Genomic DNA, 24297 nt, shown 5'->3' with positions numbered 1-24297 from the left:
CTGAGAGGACAGTGGTAAGATCAGATTTTATCCATCTTTATAAACGTGTCTTATACCCAAACCCATCTGGTATTGACTGACCTCAAAACATTACTTCTTTTTCTTTCCGGCTACTAACCTTCACCCTTGGGAGGGGTGTGCTTTGGCTTAGCCGAGACTGGGATCAAATCTCAGCCCTGTAACTCACTAGCCATGTGACCCTGGGCAGGTGACTTCACTCCCAGTGGTAGAGGCTGCTGGGGCCCTGCCCACTCTTTTTAGTGGACCCCAGTCCTGCTTCCAACAGCCAGCTTGGCATCACTTTGCTCACCGGCTGTTTCTGGCCAGAGTCAGATCTTCTCATACTGAGAGCAGAGAGGTGGTGCTGGAACATGAATCCTCATCCCCCACTGCCTGGAACCAATGGCTATCAGCAGTCAGTGGATAATATCAGCTCCCTCAGCCCTCTGGGCAGAATGACCTTGAGATGTGTTTCTATACCCTGGCTCCCAAAGTGCCCAGGCAGAAGCCAGCTCCACTGCCCCCAGGGGTAACCTGCATCAACACATACCTTTTTTTTTTTTTTTTGTGGTATGCGGGCCTCTCACTGTTGTGGCCTCTCCCGTTGCGGAGCACAGGCTCTGGACACGCAGGCTCAGCGGCCATGGCTCACGGGCCCAGCCGCTCCACGGCATGTGGGATCTTCCCGGACCGGGTCACGGACCCGCGTCCCCTGCATCGGCAGGCGGACTCTCAACCACTGCGCCACCAGGGAAGCCCAACACATACCTTTTATTAGCTGCCCTCCCTTCCTTGTCTTATTTCCCCCACTGGTGTCCCCTGGGGTCACCTCCCAGATCCTCTGCTTCTGGGAACCCCAAGGGCACTCTGCATAGCCACAGTTTCATTATCAGTAAAATGAGGATAATGGCAGAGTCCACCTCACAGGATTATGGCGAGGATTCAATGAGGTGACGTTCATACAACACTTGGTACAGGGCCTGCCATTAATAAGCAATCTCCACACAGAACCACTACTGTTGTTTTGAGTTGGGCTTGTCGTAAACTTTTTGAAGAGAGTATCGAACCTTTGGACAAAGTGGGCATGACTTACACGCAGTGCAGCTCACCTTGGAGACCCACTTGCCGTCTCCCGGGACGGTCCTCGCTGTCTGGTCCACCCCCATCTACACGCATGCCTGGACACACCTCTCCTGATGACCAAGTAAGGTCCAGAAAATGGCCATTCGTCACACCACAACCTTGCACTTGGGCCTGTTTCTCAGCTGCATCCTCCCAAGAAGGGTGGGACGCTAATCCCCTCAGATCCTAATAGGAGAGTGGACGACCAGCTGGGGCTGCAGCCTGGGAATACCGACCGGAACACCTGCTGGGATGAATCCCTGATTTTATTTTCTATGCAGTTTCATAATCTGCTCTAAAGCCTCAGGCAGGTCGAAACTGAAAGCCTTTAGGTGGGGAGGAATGAAACAACAGATCTTGTTTCCTTGAGGATGCGGTCTCCCTGCCTCCCCCCCCACCCCTCACCGCAACCCTCTCCCCAGCTGGGGCCATGCTCCAGGGGAGGCCTCCCCTGGCCCTGGAGGGATTCAGCTGTGTCTTTAGGACTCTACGGTCCCCACTCACTATGGCAGGAGCCTCTGTGGGACTTCGTGGTCCTTTGCTGGAGGCCCCATGAGTTCCAGTAATTCCAAAGTTCAGGTACAACTGCTGACTTGATGGATTTTATCTAGTCCAGGATGAATTAGTCTGCTAACTACCTGAGCCCCCTGTGTTTAGGAGCTTGGACTATTCCCCGGACACAGTGTAGCGATACATACCACATTGAGGGTAAGAACGGCAATAAATGGCTATAAGATGCAATTCCATCTCGGTCAAAAACAACCTGTGTGTACGATACAGCACAGGAGCTCCCCGACTGCCTGGGTTCAAAAGGCAGCTCAGGCACTCGATCGCTGTGTCCCCTGGGGGAGGTCACTTAACTGCTTCGTATCTCAGTTACTTCCTCTGTGAAATGGGTATATTAGTATTACCTACCTCAGAGGGCTGCTGTGAGGATAAACTGTGCTTATACACGTGACAGTGCCCAGAACACAGTAAAGTGCTTGGTCAATGCTAGCTGTTACAGATGTGGGTGTCTGCACGGAAGATGAATGGACAGATACGCCACACACGCCCAGCAGAAATGACTTCTGGAAGCAGACCGGTGGCTACCAGGGGCCAGGAGAAGAAGGAATGGGAGTGACTGCTTAATGGATACGGGGTTTTATCTTGGGGTGATGAAATGTTTTGGAACTAGATAGAGGTGGTGCTTGCACAACCTTGTGAATGTACTAAATTGTGCACTTAAAAAATGGCTACTTTTGGGCTTCCCTGGTGGCGCAGTGGTTGAGAGTCCGCCTGCCGATGCAGGGAACACGGGTTCGTGCCCCGGTCCGGGAAGATCCCACATGCCGTGGAGCGGCTGGGCCCGTGAGTCATGGCCGCTGAGCCTGAGCGTCTGGAGCCTGTGCTCCGCAGCGGGAGAGGCCACAACAGTGAGAGGCCCGCATACCACAAAAAAAAAAAAAAAAAAAAAAAAAAGGCTACTTTTGTGTTATGTGAATTTCACCTCAATTTAAAAAAAGCCCCAAACAAAAAAAGACTTCTGGGAAATAGGTTAGGTGAAAGAGTGGGTGGCAGAGACCGTTATCAGACACTTTACTTCTTACTTTATCACTTCTGTCCAGCTTGATATTTTTTTTACAGTAAATACTTATATGTACCACTTTTAAAATTAAACAAATTAAAAACAATTTTAAAGGAAGTAGCACGTAAGAGAAAATGCATGGTGCGTGGCATCTATCTTCCTCTGTAATGCTTACACCACGAGGAGGAAAATACTATTAATGGCCCCATTTCAAAGTGAGAAAAGTGAGGCTCAAAAAATTGAAGCCATTTCCCAACTCACAGAGCTTGACTCCAAAACAAAACAAAACAAAACACTTTCGATTCCATCACACAGCCCCTCATATTCACATGTAAAATAAGGGGGCGTAAAATGATTTCTCAGTTCCCTCCGGCTCGGAGACTCTCTAGTCCCTGGCTGAGTTCTCAAAGTGTCAGTCCTGCCGCGGGCACCCATACGCCCAGAGAGCCCCTGCCAGCCGTACAGCCCCAGTGGGACACCTGCTCCCCAGAGCAGAAACCACACCTCCCACCAGTCCCTTGCTCCTGAGTTCTGGTCGAAAAGCTGATAAAACCTAAGAAAAGAGAGCAAATGGGCAGCTGTCCAGAGGGCAGCTACTTCCGTGGGAGCCCGCGCAGTTCCCGACAGCCGTGCCCACCTACCGGCCATGAGAGACCCCGACTCACCCCGGCCGCCTCCCGGTGCAGGATCCTGGTCGCCTCTGCCCGGCCCAGACCCACGTACAGCCACACCGGGCAGGTCTTGACGAGCTTCTCCAGGACGCTGATGCCCCGGAGAGGAAGGCAGTTCTTCGGAGTGACTGGCAGACGAGGCCCCACGCCATCTTCCTCCTCCTCTTGCTGTCCCTCTCCTTTGCCAACATCTGGAATAGGACTGAGAACAGAATCAAATGACCAGCCCGTCCCTTACAACAAACGGCGATTCACTTCAACCATGCTTATTTATTCAGCATCTAGGTAGCCTGGGGCCCTTTGGGGAATTAAAAATGAACAAACCGGGATCTTCGCCTTAAGGCGCTTATAATAAAACGAGTGAGACATACACAGAAAAAACCAGCTGTAGCACAAGACTGGAATAAATATAACAGAAGCACAGTGCAACGGAAGTAGCTAATTCCAAGCCAGGGTGGGTTCAGGAAAACAATGGCATTTGAGCAGAGCCCTGAAGAGGGTTTTTAAAACTTTTTAATTGAAGTGTAATTTATACACAGTGAAATGCACTAGTCTTTAGTATACAGTCAGACAAAGTTTTACGTATGTCTACACCCGTGTAACTACCACCCAGATCAAGAGAGAGAGCTGTGTTACCCAATACCATAGCCACTAGCCACATCAGATCTTAAGTGAGTTGTCTGAACTGAGACATGCTCTAAGTATAAAATACACACAGGATCTCAAAGACTTGGTATGAAAAAAAAAAAGACCACAAAATAGTTCACTAATAATATTTTACATTGATTGTATATTGAAAGGATAATTTTCAGATATATTGCGATAAGTAAAACATTATTAAAATTAATTTCACCTATTTCTTTTTACTTTCGGTGTGGCTACTAGAAAATTTAAAACCAAATATGTGGCTTGCATTATATTTCTATTAGATATGCTGATACAGACATTTCCAGAAGGCTTTCTTGTGCCCCTCCCAGTCGACACTCCCTGACCCCCAAGCTGACGATGTAAAACGTCAGGGTCCCTGGGGAAAGGAGGAGAATCACAGGCCTGAGAAATGGCAAGACAAAGTAGAGGTCCAGTCTAAGAGATCCCAGACCGTTCCCAACACGCTCCCTCCACCCGACCCCCTACACACTGGCATGTGAGTTTTGATTCCAGAAAAGGAGGAACAGCATCTTGGTGCCTCAAATCCTGAGTCGGGTGGGCTGTGTGGTCTGTTTGCCTTCTACCTGAGGAACGAAATCTCAGGATATCTGCAGGGGTGAAAACCTTAATCAGACAGAAGGGGCTAGTTATAAAGCCAGGAAGATGTGGCTGGTGCCTCTCCTTTGCTCCATGTCCCTCGATGTTGCCCATGGGCACCAGAGATAAAGCTGGTTGTTAAGGAGCTGCCGGGGGGTGGGGTGGGAGGAGGCCAGGATGAACCCTGTTAGAGGCACAGAAAAGTGGAATCATTTGCTGAGGTCAGAGGGCAGCGGGAGCCAGGAGTCCTGACGAGGGGATGAGCATTTCCTCAAGGGGAGGGCGAGGGTCCTGGTGGTTCTCTGGGTGGTGGGGAGACTGGGAAGTGTGGGATTAAACAGGTCTAGCGGTGTTGGGTTTTGCAGAGACCAGACTAGAAAGGTACGTGGTGATGGGAGATCCGGCAATGTCAGTGTGCTAAAAATTCCCTCCTCTGACGCCTCCACTCTAAACCTTCTGAGGAGCCCTCCCTCCCTGGATGCTGTGTGTGCCGTGGGTTCCTACGGATTTCCCCTCTGGGTCCACACAGAAGAGTGTGCCACGTCACCAGGCTGACAGGAGTGTCCCAGGCAGCTGCAGGCGTCATGGGTCTGGAAGGGGCAGCAGGGCAGCCCCATGGGCTGTGGAACTGGGTCTCATTTGGGTCTGGAAGGGGTCTGGAAGGGTCTGGAAGCCCCATGGGCTGTGGAACTGGGTCTCATTTGGAGCTCAAGGCCAGGGCGGCCCAGCTCATACTGATGTGACCTCTTCCCAAGCCCTGAAATGCGGTCCAGCATCTCCTCTGGGAAAGCAGTGAAAACAGTGGAGGCCAGAATTACCCAGAAACAAGCATTCGGGGCCTGTTAGGTTTTTCCAACCTCCCTTGGAAACACAAAACATCCTCTGGCACCAAAAAGGCTTTATAATCATCCTAAAACCTTCTCACTTGGCCCAGGGCTTCCCCCAGAGGCCAGTTAGGACTCTAACGGCAGCTGGAGTGACAGCAATTGGCTCTCTCTCTGCCACTAACTAGGCTTAGGTAGCTTAGTTAAGTCCATGGGTAAGTCCGTTCCCTCTTAGGGTCTCAGTTTCTGCATCTGTCTGCTTCTCAGACTAAACCACTCAAGAGGCCAAAGGCTCTTGAGATATTGCTTTCCAGGAACTGCCCAAGTCTTCCAGTGTTCTCCTTTCCCGCTGGGTGGGCCAGGGCAGGAGTCACAAGGGCTTGCTCAGGGCCCCCTAAGTGGTGGCTTGGCAGGACCTGAGGCTTGGAGTGGAAGCTGTAAGTGTCAAAGGCCGCAGCAAGGTCTAGACATTACAGAAGGAGCAGCTGAGGCTAGGGGAGGTTTGGGCCTTGCACCAGGTCACAGGAGCAGCAGAGCCCTGAAGGGACAGAGTGACACGGACACCTGCTGTGACCAGGCCAAAGAATGGTAACGGGACCAGGAAGTTGCCTCCTAATCTCTGAGTCCCTGCTGACCTTGGGCCTCTAGGTGCCCACTTGCGACCATTAAATGCTGGTGCTGATGCTGGGGCTCCAGGCTGGACTGCGGGGCTCGAGCAGGATGGCAGAGAGGTGAACGCCCTGAGCCGGCACCCGGGCAGGCTGCTTCCCTGCCATGATTACTGTTGTTAAACAGCTTGGCCACACCAGCTCTAACTGCCAGGGACCATCACTGAGCCCACAGTGGCTATGTCATCTGCTGGCACGGTCGGCCACCCCAGCTCCCATGCCCTCCCTCTCACCAGCCAAGATCCAGCTGAGGGCCCTGCGAAGGCAGCCACGGGGGCCCCGGGTAATTAATGGCACTGTTAGCGCAGAATAATGAGCCTAAAAACTTTAGAGCAATTCCACCGGAAAGACAAACCATTCCATGACTCGTTTTCCTTCTGCTTGCTCACGGGAAGTAGAGCAATTAGCTCTAATCAGCAGTCCTAACAGCCTTCCGATTCAAGGGGCGGGCTGTCTGTGCTGCCCCACCCAGACGCAGTGTGGTCAGACACCAGGGAAACCTTTGCCCTGGGCCACAGGGACAAGGCCTGGGCTCAGCATCCTGGCCTTAGCTCCCAAGGGAAGGAGCGACCTGGCGTGGTGCCGCATCCGGTCACCGGCCTATGCAACCTGGGTGAGGTGGAGAGGAGAGCTCTGCTCTGGGGTGGAGAGGCCGCCCGAGGGGGCCACCCAGGTGGTGTGGTGTCAGCTCGGGGTGCAGCACCCTGGTTGGATGCTGCCTGTGTGGAAGAAGGCCCCGCCGTTTCCCAGCTCATGAGGACGCCAGCTTCGGGCTGCCTGTGTGGGTTCCAGGGAAGCAGCTCAGAAAGTTCCAATGAAGCCTCATTGTAAGGAGAACTGAGGCCCCCTTGTACAGACTTGGCCAGCTTCAAGGCCAAGTGGCTGTATTGAGATAAAGAGACCTGGTCCCAGCAATCAATGTTATGGGACGGCCCGATCACTCTGTGCAAGGTGCATGAGTATACAAATGACACGGAGGGCCAGGGTAGGAGGGGCCCTGGTAATGCCAATCAGGGCAGCAATGTGCCTCTTCATCCATAAGTAGCCCACAGCACACAGGCATCCTCACACCTACTGGAGTGGGCTGCACTGTATCCCCCAAAGAGATATGCCCAAATCCTAACACCTGGCACCTGTGAATGTGACCTCATTCGGAAAAAGGCTCTTTGTGGATGTAGTTAAGTTACAGATGACATCATTCTGGATTTAGAATGGGCCCTAAATTCAATGAGAGACAGAGGAATTCCCTGGAGGTCCAGTGGTTAGGGCTCCGCGCTTCCACTGCAGGGGGCACGGGTTCGATCCCTGGTCAGGGAACTAAGATGTCACAATCCACGTGGCGTGGCCAAAAAAAAAAAAGACACAGAGATACAAGAAAGCCATGTGAAGGCAGAGGAAGAGAGTGGAGTTATGAGTTGTGAACACCAAGGATTGATGGTCACCACCAGAGGCTAGGAGAGAGGCATGGAACATATTCTTGGTTAAGAATCCGCCTGCCAACGCAGGGGACGCGGGTTCGAGCCCTGGTCTGGGAAGATCCCACATGCCGTGGAGCAACTAAGCCCGTGCGCCACAACTACTGAGCCTGCGCTCTAGAGCCCCTGCTCCGCAGCAAGAGAAGCCACCGCAATGAGAAGCCCACGCACTGCAACGAAGAGTAGCCCCCGCTCTCCGCAACTAGAGAAAGCCCGCGCACAGCAACGAAGACCCAATGCAGCCAAAAATAAATAAAATAAATAAATAAAAAAAATAATAATAAAATAAAAAAATAAAGATGAGGATACTGAGGCACAGAGAGACTAAATAGCTCATCCAAGGTCACACAGCCTATAAGTGGCAGAGCTGGCGTTCAAACCCAGACAATCTGGATCCAGAGTCTGTGGTTATAACCTCTACACTATTCTACTTCTTGAAGAAATTTTAAAAATTTCCCATGTATATGTATCCTTGTAGTACCTGGCAAAGAAAGAGCGTTCATTAATGTTTTTTATCCCATTTGGAATATATACAAACACACACTGACACACAGAAATATAACTATACACAAAAATAATTTCCTGAAGGCTCTGTGAGACATCATTAAGGACAGTTATTTCTGAGAAGTGCAGGGGAGTTGTTTCAAATTTGCATGCTAATTATGCATTATTTATAGGATTAAAACTCATTTTAAATAAATATGTGAAAATACATCTGTTTGTCACAAAAATGCATGCAGGGTGGAGACCTGTTGGCTTTGGGGCCTCCCGAGCCCGCGTGTCATCCCAGCTCTGCACTGACTCGCTAAGGGGCTTAACTGCCTACATAACCACGCTGACTCCGGTTTCCTCTTCTGTAAAACGGGGAGTAAGTAAAACCAGCGGAGAGGGTTTCTCTTGGGCGTAAATGAGATGAGAGGGCACACCCTGCTTGATGATTATCTCTGGAGTGATAAAGAGCAAACCTCTAAGAGCTGTAACTGAATTGCCCGGTGGGGCTCCTGTGCCCACCGTGAGCCTCCAGAAGGCCAAAGCCTTCCTCCTTTTGAAATGGCGCCGACTTCTCGAGCTGAGGCTGGACCGTCCAGAAGCCCCAGACGGGAGTTTTCTCTGTCTCTGACCTTGGAGGCCCGGAGAACCAGCTGTGCCTTGACACTCCCAGGGTGAGGGAGGATGGTCGCTCATTGCTGTCCCCCACCCCCACCCTCTCCCTTCTCCTCCATGCTGACTGCTCTTAAATGAAATGACTCCCTCTGTAGAGAGAAGAAGGGACCAGATGACAGGGACAGGCGTGTAGGGGTGTGGGGGGAGGTGGGATGTTGCAGGAAGAGGCAACAGCCTCTCAGTGGACCCCTCTCACGACAAACTCACAATCAGAGATGCGGTGGTCATTTCACACACTCTGCATAGCCTGAAGATGAGGAACTAGGACTCACACAGCCTCAGTCCCAATCCCTGCCATATCTGGCCGTGGGACCTAGGACAAGGTATTTAACCTCTACGGGCCTCAGTTTTCTCATCTGTGTAATGGAGCTGGTAATACCTGCCACATGTAACATGCATCAAGCATCGTCTGATACATGAGAACACCTCAAATAGGTCATTATTCTACCTGGAGTAACCACGCACATGGTCATGCCCTGTTTCTCTTACGAACACCAGCAACATGAGAAATGGCCTAAGATAGGCGAGAGCCCATTGCTCAGCCCCTAAATGGCACTAGAGCACCAACGGGGTACAGCACTCCATGAGAATGAAGACAGTTGCACCTGCTCTGAAAATGATTTCCAAAATCTAAAAGAGACGGAGGTGCTGTAGCCCAGGCCCCAGCAGCCCCACTCCCAGGACGCACACGGGATAAGGAGATGATTGATAATGGAAGCATTTATACTGAGAGAAAATGGGGACAACCAAAGTCCGTCCACGAGAGAACGAGAAATAAGTTGTGATTAGTCCACCCTGGACCATGGCACAGCTGCTGAAAGGTAGGAACCAATCGCTACACAGTTAAATCTCAAAATCCTGTCAACTGCATGAATATTAATTCCCTGATCTTGATTCGTGTGCTGAGGTTAGGTAAGAGAATGCCCATGTTTGGGAAATACCCACTGAAATATATGGGTATATAAATACCCAATCGCTACACAGTTAAATCTCAAAATCCTGTCAACTGCATGAATATTAATTCCCTGATCTTGATTCGTGTGCTGAGGTTAGGTAAGAGAATGCCCATGTTTGGGAAATACCCACTGAAATATATGGGCGTAAAGAGGCACAGTGTCTGCAAATTACTGTCACAAGGTTCAAAAAAAAATGAAGGAGACAGAGAGAACCAGCAGATGTGACAAAATGTCGATAACTGGTAAATCTGAATGAAGACTGTACTACAGGAATTCATTGTACTAACCCTGTAACTTTTCTGGGAGTCTGAAATTATTTCGAAAGAAAAAAGTTAACGAGTTTTTAAAGTCAAGCAAACCAAATCCCCAATGTTTAGTGAAGAAAGCAAATTACAGAAGGAATGAAAATATTTCTATAAAGTGTAAAAACGTACACAACAGTCCTGTGTCTTGTTTGTGGATACACATGCACACCAAATTCAGGATAATGGTGACCTCGGAGGGGCTGGAAGAAAATGGGGTCAGGAAACTGTGTGAAGGAGGCTTCAGCCAGTTCTGTAATGATTTGTTTGCTTGTAAAACATCTGAAGCAAATATGACAAAAGGGTAGGATTTAACAAAGCTGAATTATGGGTGATCAGGGCATTGCTATGTTTTTCCTCTAGATTTCGCTACCTCTGAAATATTTAATTAAAAAGCAAAACAAAAACTCCACATGCACACACCTTCTCCCAAGGTCCCAAAGCATGTCACGAGCCAAGGCGATATAGAGCGGGGGTGGGGGGTGGGGGGTTGGGGGGTGGGGGGGTTGGGGGTTGGGGGTGGGGGATGGGGGGTTGGGGGGTTGGGGGGTTGGGGGGGTGGGGGGGTGGGGTGGGTCTCTGAACACCTAAGCCTGTTCTTTCCACCACGGCAATTTCCCTGGGATTCACTCCCGCTATTTTTTCTTGGCATTTTTAAGTCAGTTCTGGAGCCTTGAGGGCCTGTGTTGAAAGGTCATCAAGATGAGTCCATTCAAAGAACCAGGCCCCAGGGGACTTTTAGGAAAATCCTCTGACAGCTGCCACAAGGTCACCAGAGCAGAAGCCAGAGGAGGTCACTGGGGCTGTTTCTCTGCACTGTGGCAGCACAAGACTTGGGCCAAAGAGCAGCAGCTGATGCCAGAGGGAGTAACAGCTTGGAGTTCCAACCACAGGTGAAGATGCCAACAGGAACAGTCCAGCACAGGCGGCAGGCATCTGGGGCTGGGAGTCGCCTCCTCCGGAGGCTCTGATACGATGAACAAACACCCCTCCTGGGCTCAGTGTCCCCCACTGTAAACAGGAAGACTATGCCACTGAGAAAATAAAATTCATATTTTATGGCAAGACGAGAAAATTTAAACATAAAAGTTTTATTTGCCGGTTTGGGCCTCCTCCCTCCTCTTTAGTGTGTGCTGTGCATCTGCATTAACCAGACCTCCTTAGGAGATAACATTCCTTCTTAATCTTGTAAGGGGCCACGATGACCCATGACCCACTGCGTGCTTTGTAATGTAGATCTGGACTGTGTAAACTGTCAATTATATGTCATTTGAGTATGGCCCTTTGTCTCAAAAACGTATCTATCTACCTGTGTTTTGACCTCTAAAGGGTGGAACAGTTTTCAGAGCTCTCTGAAAGACTGTCTCCAGGGTTATAATGCTCAGGTTGGCTCAAACAAAATTTTCCATTTCTTTCCAGATCAACTACTGATTAACTCTTTCATCTACACCACTTACCTCAAAGGTTGTGTGAGGGTCAAATGGGACAGCATAAGGAAGAACCCAGACACAGCAGACACTTAAGTGGTAACTCCTAGATGAGATGGAGAGCTCAAGACAGTTCATGGGGGAAGTCAAGGCTCATCAGACCCTGGGGCAGAGGAGGGAAGGGGTTCCCGCTGGTAAAGGAGAAGGATCTGGGAACTTTAGGGGTGGGGGAGCCCCTCCTGGAACTGAGATCCCCTGCCAAGTTTATGATTAACCTCTCAATCCAAAACTTTATTCCCTTTCTTGTCCCGCCCCTGTTCCCCTCAGGATTGAGGTGTATCAAAGAAAAGTGGAAATTAAAACTGAGTAGGGCACTGTGGGGCCTTCCTGGATACAAAAGCCCCTCGGTGTCCCCCGTTTCTTGTTTGTAGAAAAAGGCTTTGGTCTCCTAGGCCTTCCTTGAGTTCCAAAGAGCAGATTTAAGCAGTTACTAATTAGGGAAGTGAAAGAATGAAGAAACAAAGGGAAAGTAGTCAATCAAGAAAAGTAAAGACAGCTTAAACAATAGTTCAGTGATAAAACAGAGTCCTAGTTCCTCCTCAAGGGATATACATAACAATCGTTCTGCAGAAACTAAGACAAGCCATCCAGGTGGAGGATGGTGACTACATGCTGACCATAATAAGCAGTAGACCCCAGACTGGCTGGAACCAGGTTGATGCTTAAGATTCCCAAAACACCACCCTGATACCTCACCACCAATGAATCAGAAGATCCCTGAGCTGCAATCCTCACCCCAAATGTTGCCTTTAAAAACCCTTCCCTGGGCTTCCCTGGTGGTGCAGTGGTTAAGAATCCACCTGCCAATCCAGGGGACACAGGTTCGAGCCCTGGTCCGGGAAGATCCCACATGCCGTGGAGCAACTAAGCCCGTGCGCCACAACTACTGAGCCTGCACTCTAGAGCACGCCAGCCACAACTACTGAGCCTGCATGCCACAACTACTGAAGCCTGTGTGCCTAGAGCCCATGCTCTGCAACAAGAGAAGCCACCGCAATGAGAAGCCCATGCACCGCAACGAAGAGTAGCCCCTGCTCGCTGCAACTAGAGAAAGCCCACGCACAGCAACAAACACCCAAGGCAGACAAAAATAAATTAATTAATGAAAACAAAAACTAAAACAAAAAACCCTTCCCTGAAAGCCATTGGGGAGTTCGGGTCTTTCTTTTGAGCATGAGCTGCCCATTCTCTTTGCTTGACACCTACAGTAAACGCTGTACTTTCCTTCACTACAACCTGGTGTCAGTAGACTGGCATTGCTGTATGTGGGTGAGCGGACCCAAGTTCTGTTGAGTAACAAGCATACCAAAAGACCTGTTGGAGCAGTTGGTCTGGATCAGTGATGTGCTAGTAAGCACTGGTCTAGGACAAAAAAGTCCTGATATGTAGTGAATGCTGATTGCCATTGTAAGTACTCCCATCATTGCTGATAACAAGCTATCAATGGCTTAACAATTAGCTTAAAGTTCCTAAATATTGAACAATAGGCCTTTGTGAATCTAGCAGCTGCAGCACACCCACTGGAATTTTAACACTGTCCTCTACCTCAGATGTTCCCCTAACACTGGAGTCCTTTCTGTACCATCCCGACACGTAGTTGTATCTGTTTGAAGACCTCTAATGACGGGGTGCTCACTACCTCACTGGGAAACCCATTCCAAGAAGCAATCCTCAATTTCTATTGAGATGAAATCTGCTCCTCTGAAATTTCTCCTTCTGTTTCTTTCTCTACAATTTTTAAGGCCACAGGGACAACTCATCCCACCCCCACACAGCCCTTCAACTATGTGGAGAAGGCCAGCACATCTCCTCCCCCCACCCCTAGTGCCATCTCTTCTCCAGGTTGAAGAGCCCCCCTCTTCCACGTGGTGGCCAGAGGTAACATTTACCAGCTATTCCCCTGTGGCCGACACTGCGCCCCACAGTGGTTTACACACATCGTCTCCATGAATTTGCATACGGGGTGGTTTGCTTTTTAATAATATTTTAAGGTGTACAATGCAATGGTTTTTAGTATAATCACAGAATTATGCAACTGTCACTATAATCAATTTTAGGACGTTTTCACCACCCTAGCAAGGAATCCTGTTCTCATTAGCTGTCATTCCCCATTTCCTCCTAATGCCCCAGCTGGTGTCAACCACTTATCCATTTTCTGTCTTAATAGGTTTGTCTTCTGATACTTCATATATGGAATCGTACAATACGTGGTCTATATTTGGTTTCTTTCACTTGGCATAATGTTTTTAAGGTTCACCCCTGTGGTCACAGCTCACTGAATGCATCAGTGCTTTATTTCTTTTTATTCCCAAATAATATTCCATCGTATGGACATGCCACATTGTACGTATCCATCAGTTGATGGACATTTGGGTTATTTGCACTTTTTGGCCATTATGAATAATGCTGCTGATATTCAAGTATGAGTTTTTGTACAGATATTGTTTTCAATTCTCGTGGGTATATACCTAAGATTAGAATTGCTGGGTCATACGGTAACTCTATATTTAGCATGTAAGGACCTGCCAGGCTGTTTTCCAAAATGGCTAAATAACTTACAACTCCACTGGCCGTTCAGGATGGTCCCAATTTCTCCACATTCTCATCAACACCTGTTATTATCTATCTTTATAATTATAGCCATCCTAGCAGGTATAAAGTTGTATCTCATTGTGCTTTTTTTTCTTCCAATTTTACTGAGATATAATTGACATACAACACTGTATAAGTTTAAGGTGTACAGCATAATGATTTGGCTTACATACATCATGAGAAGATCACCACAATAAGTTTAGTGAATATCTCACTGTGATTTTGATTTGCATTTCTCTGATGTATAAGTACGTTGAGAATCTTTTAGTTATTGGCCATTTGTATACATTCTCTAGAAAAATGTTTATTCAGATTCTTTGCCTGTTTTAGAATTAGATTATTTATCTTTTTATTATTAAGTTGTTAAGTTCTTCATATGTAGATTCAAGTGCCTTATAAGGTGTTTGGTTTGCAAATATTTTCTCCCATTCTGTGTATTGTCTTTTAATTTTCTTGATGAAAAGGTGAAGGTGTCGTTTGAAACACAAGTTTTTAATTTTGGTGAAGTCCAATGTATCTATTTTCTCTTTTGTTGCTTGTACTTTTGGTGTCATACCTAAGAAATCAACACCTAATTCAAGATCATGGAGATTCATCCCTGTCTTCGTCTGAGACCTTTTACACTTAGGTCTTTGTTCCATTTTGAATTAACTTTTGTGCATGGTGTGAGGTAGGGTCCAACCTCCTTCTTTTGCATTTGGATATCCTGTTGTCCCAGAGCCATCTGTTGAAAAGACTATTTTTTTCCCCATTGAATTTTCTTCACACCCTTGTTGAGAATCAGTTGATCATAAATTATGGAGTGGTTTTGAGCCCCCTCATCTGCATCGTTTTTATCCTTCTGAGTATCCACTGTTTTATCATCCTGTCTTTCTCCATCTGAAATGTCGAGTCTCGAGCAGGGAAAGGATTCCCCAGGTGTGCCTTGAGCAGCTCAGAAAGGAGCATGACCATCACCTCCCTCAATCTAGATAGTTTACTCCTATTAACATGACCTAAGACAGCATCAGCTTTTCTGCAGCTGCATATATAACATTCTTGGGGAACTACAGGAAATTTTTTTGGATTCTGAGGTTGCGTTCACACGGTGGAAAGGAAGGGAGATAACAAGAGTTTAGGAGATGAGTAGTTACGTGCAAATCCTGTATTCGTCAGGAGAATGGGTATGATATAAAGGAAATGGCACTGAGCTCAGACTCAAGAGGCCACGGTCTGGTGGTGCTGTTCACTCTGTGACCTTGGGTAACTCACTTCCCCTCTCTAGGCTCAGCGGCCTCTTCAGTAGAATGAGAAGACTAGACTCGATCTGGAATGGTAAGTAGGTTGGATTTCCCTGTGAACCCCAGTTGATAGGCAGCAGCTGCCTGGACTGTTATGCTAACAGAGAAAGACTGCTAGGATCTCCTAGTGATGTCTGCCACGGGCTCTGTCCTGGGCTATGCGTCGTCTAGCACGGACGAGACCCAGGACTGGGGCTCCTCCCAGCACTATGCATTCCATGATTCTGTGACTCAAGTGACCCCTGGCCCGGTGCCACCGGAAGGCATTCTGCCGAGCCAGGCTGGCTCTGGCCCAGCAGACAGGCTGAGAGAAGGCAGGCAGCCAGGCCAGCTTCTCTGTGGCTTGCGCTCCACCAAGTGCTTTTTCCTGGACATATGGAAGCTGAGCTACAGCTGCCGCCTGGGTGCACCTCCGGCCCAGCCTTTGGAGGACACAGAACCGACAACGCAGCTCCAGGATGACCAGAGAGGTCACGTGGAGATGGAAGAGAGGCAGCCGGTTTCAGAATCAGCATCTCTCACATGTATAATGTGCAAACGCTCGGCCAGTGCTTCCAGCCCAGTTCCACAGGCCAAGTAACTGCAAGAGGCCCTAGCGGGTTCCCACAGACGCCTGAGGCTCCACGGACTGTGCTTGGAATCCTGTTGTGAGAAAGCTCCCTACGTGCCTCCTCACCCCGAGACCAAAAGGCCTTCCAAGGCGAGGTGGAGCACGGGTGCAGCTTGAGCCCGACCCCTCGGTGGGTCACCCCAGGGAAGCCGGGACTGGGCTCGGCAGGCCGCGGCCCAGAGCCTCACAAAGGGGAAGTCAGCTCAAGCAGGTCTTCCGGGCCCCGGAAGTGCTGAGAACGGGTCTGGCTGTCTCAGTTCGCACGTCATAGCCCACATCAAGGGGTCGAGTGGGTCAAAGGCCTTCAAACTTTCCACACCTGTGTGCTGCAGGACTCTGCCACCCAGCGTGTGTCAGGCAGTGCCCGGCTTGCAGCCCTGCCCCCAGGCAGTCTGCTGGGTGCTCTGCTGTCCACCTGTCCACTGGGGCCTGGGTGGAGCCCACGGGAGGCACCTGGCTTCAGTGCTGAGGCCCTTCTGGTGGCTGTTCCCACACCCCGTTTCTCAGATGCTCTGACTGCTGGCTCACAGCTTCCCTCCGCCTGGCCTCTAGCCCTGGATGCCCGTGGCCTTCCCGGAACTGGGGCTGAGTTCCTCCACCCTCCCTCTGTAAGCTTCTTTGGCTCACGGGTGCCAGTCCCTTTCCCGATCCCAGCCAGGCCCTTGAATCCAGCCTGACGTGACCCAGCCTGCTTGTCCTGCTGACCTCCCCTCCCCCAATGCCAGGCCTAGGTTAGGACTGGCCACTCCCATCAGGACCCAGTTCATAGGTGATGGTACCAATTCTGTCCCCAGTGCTGTGTGCAATTAGGCCTTGAGTGGTATGTCGACTAGCAGTTTAAGTATGGGCTCGGGAACCAGACAGCCTTGGTTGGAATCCCAGTTTAGTGGCCTCGGCAAGTAACTAAACCTCTCTCGCCTCAATTTCCTCATATTTAAAATAGGAAATATAAGCATCACTACATTATGGAATTGTTGTAAGAGTTCAAGATACTGCCCGGCATATAGCAAACATTCAATGATGTTATCATACATTCATTCATCCAGTAAGTACTTACTGAGCATCTACTATGGACCAACACCATTCCAGACTTATCATAATAATACTTACAATAATAGTCACACATAGTGAAAGAGCACTGACGTTCCCTCCCCGCCCCCTCCACCCTGAAAATTCTTGGAAATTTCACTGAACATGGAGATGGTTACTGGGGAAGACAGAATTTGGGGGACCAATTTCCTGGCTTAGACTGAAGCTGGAGGCAGTGGGGACACAAGAACCCTGGTCACCAAGGCCAATGGGCAGGCCCCGTGCATCTTTGTGACGCGTGCACATTAAGATGCGCTGAGGCATCTCCAAGGAGACGGGGGAGGGTAATCAGGTGACGCCCCCGGGGGCCGGGGCGGGGGGGGGGGGGGGAGGGGGACGACTTTGTGCCTTTTGGATTTGAACCATGTGATTATATCACCTATTGGAAAAAGAAGTAAAAGAGTTCGTAACTTTGAAAAAGAAAAGTTCTCGTCAAGGGGGTTTCAGATGCGGAACTGAGCTGCGTTCTGTACAAGGAGCACCAGAGAACTCTGCTTTCTTGTTTTGGTGAAAACTGCACAGTGTAGGTCATGCCCCTTCTAGAATCTGTCTCAAAGAGATATTTTTAAAATGCGGATAAAGCTTAATGGACAAAGATGTTCACTGGAACGTGACTCACAGTGTGAGTCGTCAAAAACTGGAAACAATCAAAAGGTAAACAATACTGCTTGCTACATGCCCATCTCTTCCCCTCCCCAAACTCTGTGTTCTGGTGTCGGTCACATCTACCGCTGTGTGTCCAGGCTCAGCATGGAATAGGTGCTCAATAAAAATTTTTAAATGACTGAGTGGTTAAGGAAATATTAGTACTATATGAAATTGGCAACATTCCACCATTTTTGACCTACAGAGAAAGTGATTTTAGATATTCAACCTAATACAAACACTGGAATAATACATCTGTAAAGACAGAGTTGCACATGTGCAAAATGATGCTTGGACAGAGATACTCATTGGATTCACTGGAGTATTGTCTGTAATGGAGAAAAGACTGGAAAGGATCTAATGTCCATCATAAAGGGACAGGTAAATCAATGAACACAATGCCTCTGTAAATACTACGCAACTGTAAAAAAAGAAAAAACCAAAAAAAACAAGGAAGCTCTCTGTGTACTGACATGGAAAGGTTTCCAGTGTATGTGGTTAAGTGACAAAAGCAAAGTACAGAACAGTATGTAGACTGTGCTCCCTTGTTGGAAAGAAAAAAAGAAGAACTTCCTGTATTTGCATAAAGTCTCTCTGAAGGAAAAGAGAAGAAACTAATAATTAGTGGGGCCGCTATGTGAACGGCCACATGGGGGATAAGGTTGGTGGGAAGACTATTTCACTGTATGTCTTTTTTTTTTTAATACATTTTTATTTTGAATCCTGCGAATGTATTACCTACTCAAAAATAAATTAGTAATGTTTCCAGAGACTTCTGTGTGCCAGGCATTGCTCTAACTGCTTCACATATATTAACTAAGTTAACCTTTTCAAACAACCCTAACAGGGACTTCCTTGGCGGTCCATTGGTTAAGACTCCGTACTCCCAATGCAGCGGGCACGGGTTCAATCCCTAGTCGGGGAACTAAATCCTGCATGCCACACAGAGTGGCCAAAACCAAACCAAACCAAAACAAACAACCCTACAAGGTAACTCTGGTTATCGTTCCCATTTTACAGAGGGGGACACTGAGACACAGAGAAGTTAAGCAACTCACTGAGGCTGTGGAATGTGGCAGGGCTGGGATCTGAACCTGGCCTTCTCTAAGTCTATAGTCCATGTACTTAACCACTCTGCCAAATCCCTCCAGACTCCTACTCACAATGTAAGGTTAAATATTAATCATTATAATACAATACAAGAAAGAGATGGAGGGTAGATCTTGTCCACAGAGTGGAAGACTTAATACTCTCACGGTATGGATTCTACACAAACTGACTGAAAGAATTGGTGCACTCCCAAAGAGAACCCCAAAGGCGTTCTGTGAAAAGGCACATGTGATGCAAAGGGCCAAGAACATCCAAGACACACCTGAAGAAAAGGGTAGGATTGGTCTGCTGGATATCAAGACTTATGATGGAGCTACAGTGATTAAGAAGGTGTGGTACTGGTGCAGAGACAGACACGTAGGTCAGTGGACTAGAGGAGTCCAGAAATAGACCCCACCCACACAGTCACTTGAGTACATATGGTCACAGTAGAATGCTGAGGAAAGGACAGTCTTTGCAACAAACTGCTGAGACAACTGGGTATCCACATGGGAAAAAGACAGAAATGTGACCCCTTATTCACAGCTCATACAAAAATCAGTTCCACAAAGACTCTTCTGACTTAAATGTAAAAAGCAAAACAAAAAAGTTTCTAGAAGGAAATAAAGAATACCTTCATAATCTGATGGAAGAGAGAGACTTCTTAAACAGTATACACACACACACCCCAACCTTAAATAAACCGTTAAATTTGACTGCATTAAAGGACTTCTCTGGTGGTCCAGCGGCCACGACTCCGCGGTCTCAATGCAGGGGGCCCGGGTTCGATCCCCGGTCAGGGAACTAGATCCCACATGCCGCAACTAAAAGATCCCGCGCGCAGCAACGAAGATCCCTCGTGCCGCAACTAAGACCCAGCACAGCCAAATAAATTAATGATTTAAAAAATTGACTGCATTAAAATGAAGACTTTCTGTTCATCAGGACACCATCAAGAGAGTGAAATTTAAGCCCTGCATGGGAGAAGACATTTGTAACACAAAGGGCTCAGAACCAGATTATACACAGAACTTTGACTCATCAATAATGAAAAGACAAGACAAACAAAAATGAATATAACAGAAAAATGGGCAAGAGGCTTGAGCTGGCCCTTCACACAAAGGCTATCTAAATGGCCAACAAAGGTCTGAAAAGCTTCTCAACAGCCTGAGGAATCAGGGAATCTGGAGTTTAAACTACAAGAGCCCATGAGAACGGTTATCATGAGGCAGACCTACATGACAGGGCTGTGGAGGAAGCCGACACTCCTGTTCCACCGGCAGGAGTATAAGCTCGTCCACGAGCGAGCGGCTGTTAATCCTGGGATTAAGTGATTTCTGTCTCCTTCTTGACACTTTTTTTTTGCACATTCCCAACTTTTACACTGAGTGTGTATTACTATGAAAATCAGAAAATAACAGGCGAACATGGCAGGGGACACAATTAAAATGGAAGAATAGACGCCCCGCAGAGAGTCTTCCTGGAAGATCAATGTGCTTGTCTGGCCTCTCCTTCACATACCACTGAGTGAAATGTGCAGGGATGTGAAAAGATTGCCGTAGGCCCTGGCTGGCTGCACCTTGGTCACCTGGACACACCGAGGGAAGGGCCTCTGACCCTAGGGAACAAACCCATGCTGACCCTCCCCTTACCTGTGGCCCATTTACCTTCTCTGAGCCTCAGTTCCTCTTCTGCAAAAAAAAAAAAAAGAAGAGAGAGAGAAATGTCATCCTCATACTCATAGGGCCAAGTAGCTGGGCAGATCAGACAGAATTGCGTATGGGAAGGGTGGACATCCAGACGTAAGTAAATACATAAAACAGGTCCAGAGGAACCAAACTGATTCCAGAAATTATTTTTCAGTTGGTAGGGTTTTCCCCGTTCGTGATCTAGCCAGAGCTGCCCCAAGGAACTTCGTGCAGTGATAGAAACGTCCCATGTCTGCACCGTCCAGTATGGCCACCATCAGCTGCCTGTGGCTACGGAGCATTTGCAATACGGCCAGTGCGGCTGTTACCTCATTTTAATTAATTTAATTTGTAAAATAGCCACATGTGGCTAGTGGCTATTGTATTGGACAGTGTAGGTCTAGACTTTTCTATTGTTTAAATCTTTTCAGCGTGTGTGAATTCGTGTACTGTGTGTGGGATTTGTTTTTAATTAGAAAGAAAGAAAAAAGAAAGAAGATAAAAAAGACAACGATATACATGTCAATGTTATTACCATTAGCCATTACCTTACTTGGAAAGTTCTTCGGGAAAGGAGACTGTGCCCTTGGTCATTTGTTCCAGCGTTTAAGGCCCCCTTTTCTCAGGAGCTGCCCCCCGCGGCTGGTTGCAGACAAGGCCCCTTTTGCACATGGATCCCAGCCCAGGCCTCCCCAGGCCTGTCCCTACAGAGCTGCCAGAGTCCTTGCCCACCCTCCTTCCGCTGCCTTCTCCTCCCCAGATGAGCCAGGCTTGGGAAACAGGAGGCCTTGATAGCTCTGGGGAGGCCCTCCCTCTGCCCCTGCCAGCCTCCCTCCAGGAGCGCCCACACCACGTGGCAGCCCACAAGTCACACCGTGACCTTGGTCTCTGGCCCGGCCTGCTGCTTACTCAGCGGCTCCCCATCATCTGGGGGAAACGGGAAGGAGATCTCCTCTCGGGCTTGACAGTGGGGCTGAGGAGGGAGCAGCAGCCCCACGGCGGACAGGACTCAGCCCAGAAGGGGAGCCGAGGGCCCTCCACGCCCTCACCCAGGCCCCCACCCCCAGCCCTGCTGGACCTCTGCTGGCGTTTCTCTGTCCCTCGCCCTTAGCGTCCAGGGCTTGACTGAATTCCGCTCTGACACCAGCCTTTCAAGGTCTGTGAAATGAGACTGACAACTGTACAGACCCCATAAGGCTGCTGTGAGGACAAAACAGCCGACTGCATCTGCAGCTTCACAATGGCTCCGTCGATGGTTGCTGTGGACGCTACTCATGCTGGACAGCTCTGAGTGGTGCAGAAAATGCTTTGCCCTGGAAAGGGAGCCGGGCTCTATTCTAGCCTCTGCTACAGACTTGCTGTGTGTCCTTGGGCAAGCGCCCCACCCACCCCGGGCCTCAGTTCTCTCAGTAGTGAAACAAGTGAAAGGATACCCATCCCTCCGCTCTTTCAGAGGTTGCCAGAAGGGTGAAACATGACCACAGAGTGAGAAGGATGTGCTTTGACAAAGTGAACCCCCATTTCTAAACTGGAAGTGGGGTCAGGTCCAGGGCCGGCCCAGGGCTTGGGGCCGAATGCAACGCTGACGCCCGACAGCTGCCCTCCTGCGGGCACTGCCTGCACCCCGAGGACACAGGCTGGGGACGCCAGGCCCCGACCTGCACCTTGCAGGAACTGCTACAGCACCACATTCCTCCACCCGCTGGCAACACTGAGTTACCCTGCAGCCCACCTTACACTTGTCGTGACCACACTTCCTCGGCTTGGTCACGAGCACGTCCCAGGCTCGCTGGTCCTGATGCTTCTTGGCAGTGTGCCTCCTGGGCCCGGGCCCACCTCACAAAACTAAACGGATGCCCCACCTCCCGCCTGAAATTCCACCCTCAGGGCTGCATCCTTTCTAGGGTTTTGGTACCCGGCTCCCGCCCGCCTCCCCCCGGCAGACTTTACAGTGTGCATGGTCCCTCGTGCCTTAGCATAAGGGAAGTTACTGGTGGTGAGTTTTCAAGTGTGGGAGGTGGAGGAAGCTGAGGCCACTGGCTCATTACCTTGGGGACCATCGAGAGGCACTGGGGCGGGGAGACAGGAAGGTGCACTGAAGAGGAACACGCCATCCCTCCGGGTTAAAGTGTTTCCCAGCGACTCCAAGGACAGGGGTCATAGGGCGTGATTTGGTCAGTGGATGACAAGGGAGAGGCTGGCGGGTGGGGTCGGTGCCCCTTTCTGCACCTCCAAGGCTCTCCACCTGGCCCCTCATATACAGCCAACTCGGGGAGGGGGCTACAAGGTCACCCCCTCCGTGGGGCTCAGAAGGCTGGGGGCAGCACCCTCCCAGGATCCAGGCACACCTGGATCTAGGGGAGGCAGCAGGGTCTTGGAACCTTGGGATGCAGCACAGGGATGCAGGGAGCTCAGGGGTGAAGGCCAGAGGCTCTGGACTCGGACAAACCTGGATTCGGGTCCCGGCTCTGCCATGGATTGCCGAGGGCTTCCACTGAGTCGCTTGCTGTGCCTCAGTTTCCTCGCCTGTAAATTGGGCACTGCAACCCCAGCCTCACAGGGCTGTGACAATTAACTGAGAAACAGCTTTTAGCAAAGGGGTCTGACATAATCGCTGTAATATTAGTGTCAAATCTGTGAATGCCAACGATCCCCGATTTTTATGCCTTGATGGATACGCTGCTCCCTACAAAGACGCATCTGTGAGAATCACAGAACGTGACATACCGGCACTGACCGCTCCCCTCCTTGGAAACTGTCCTTTCCAAGCCTTGAATTTCACTGGAGGGAGAGAGGACCAAAGTCCAGGGACAGAAGGGATGGTGCCTATCTCAAGGACGTGTGCATCTTAAAAACAGACCACGCACAAGTCAGGCACTTCGTAATCCAGAGGAATGAACTGCTGATACTGACGTGCAGACAGTTTAGCCGAGAGCTTCGGGGCTGACTTATCTATACGACGTACATACAGTCCATTCTCAGCATTTGTAGTTGGTATGTTTTACAAAGTCGCCACGGACTCTGAGTTAACGGAAACAGAACCATTGCTTCTGGGGGAAACACACGGGTAGGTTCCTGCAAGCTGCTGGTCACAACATTTTCATCAACTGATCAAGACCTATCTTATTTTATGTGTGTTTCTGTTTAAAGACACCTTATTTACTACATATCGCTGATTCATTAACCTTGACCTTCCGGCCAACAGCGCTACAATTCATGCCTGAGCAAAGCTTTTCCAAGACCCGTATTTTCTCCACGGAGCCCGTCACAGCCTTCTCGCCCTTGGGAACCCTAAACAGCACTGCAGCACTACGCCCAGGGGACACTTTTAACAGCGAAAGCATCCGCCAAAAGCATGAAAATTCAAAAAACATAACAGACCACGATGAGGACACTTGTTTGAAGTATGAGAACGGAAACTAGAAGGCAGATTCGCCTTGCTGGGCCCCTCAGGTGGGAACATGAGTGTCAGAAGATCTTTCATCACTCTGTGCACGGCTGCAAATGACTTCCAAAGCACTATGACTTGGGGGTTACGAATAAATCTCAGCCAGTAGGCCAATTTGCAAATACAGAATCTGTGAATAACGAGGATTGACCATAAACGTCCCTTCGCTAGGCTGGCACCAACCGTGGCCGACCTGGACACGCACCCTGGTCACAGTGTAGGGCCCAGCAGACCCTGGGAGCTGCCGTGGCGTCTGAACTAGGACCCAGCACACCTCTCGCCCTGGAGCGCAGGCCAGGCCCCAGCTCAACACCCAGCCTGTAACTGCTGAGCCTGCTGGCCTGCCACCGTGGTCAGTTCCCATCCGAGGTAGAG

At 49.4% G+C, this 24297-nt stretch overlaps 2 protein-coding genes across 5 annotated transcripts in view; both read right to left on the bottom strand.

The window, feature by feature from the left end:
- Positions 1-24297, bottom strand: part of SLC24A4 (solute carrier family 24 member 4) — a 640065-nt gene that overhangs the window by 414020 nt on the left and 201748 nt on the right. The window lies entirely within an intron of this gene.
- The window catches only part of RIN3 (Ras and Rab interactor 3), a 118376-nt gene that overhangs the window by 78893 nt on the left and 15186 nt on the right, over positions 1-24297 (bottom strand). For all 4 annotated transcript variants that reach the window (XM_049706580.1, XM_049706579.1, XM_033419114.2 and 1 more), the window contains exon 2: positions 3355-3562. In XM_049706580.1, coding sequence (XP_049562537.1) covers positions 3355-3562 — 208 coding nt within the window. The remainder of the gene's footprint in view (positions 1-3354; positions 3563-24297) is intronic.

Source organism: Orcinus orca, chromosome 2, assembly GCF_937001465.1.
Source record: "Orcinus orca chromosome 2, mOrcOrc1.1, whole genome shotgun sequence".
NCBI classification, from domain to species: domain Eukaryota; kingdom Metazoa; phylum Chordata; class Mammalia; order Artiodactyla; family Delphinidae; genus Orcinus; species Orcinus orca.
Note: the sequence above shows the minus strand (reverse complement) of the source record. Positions and strands in the feature narration are given on the sequence as shown.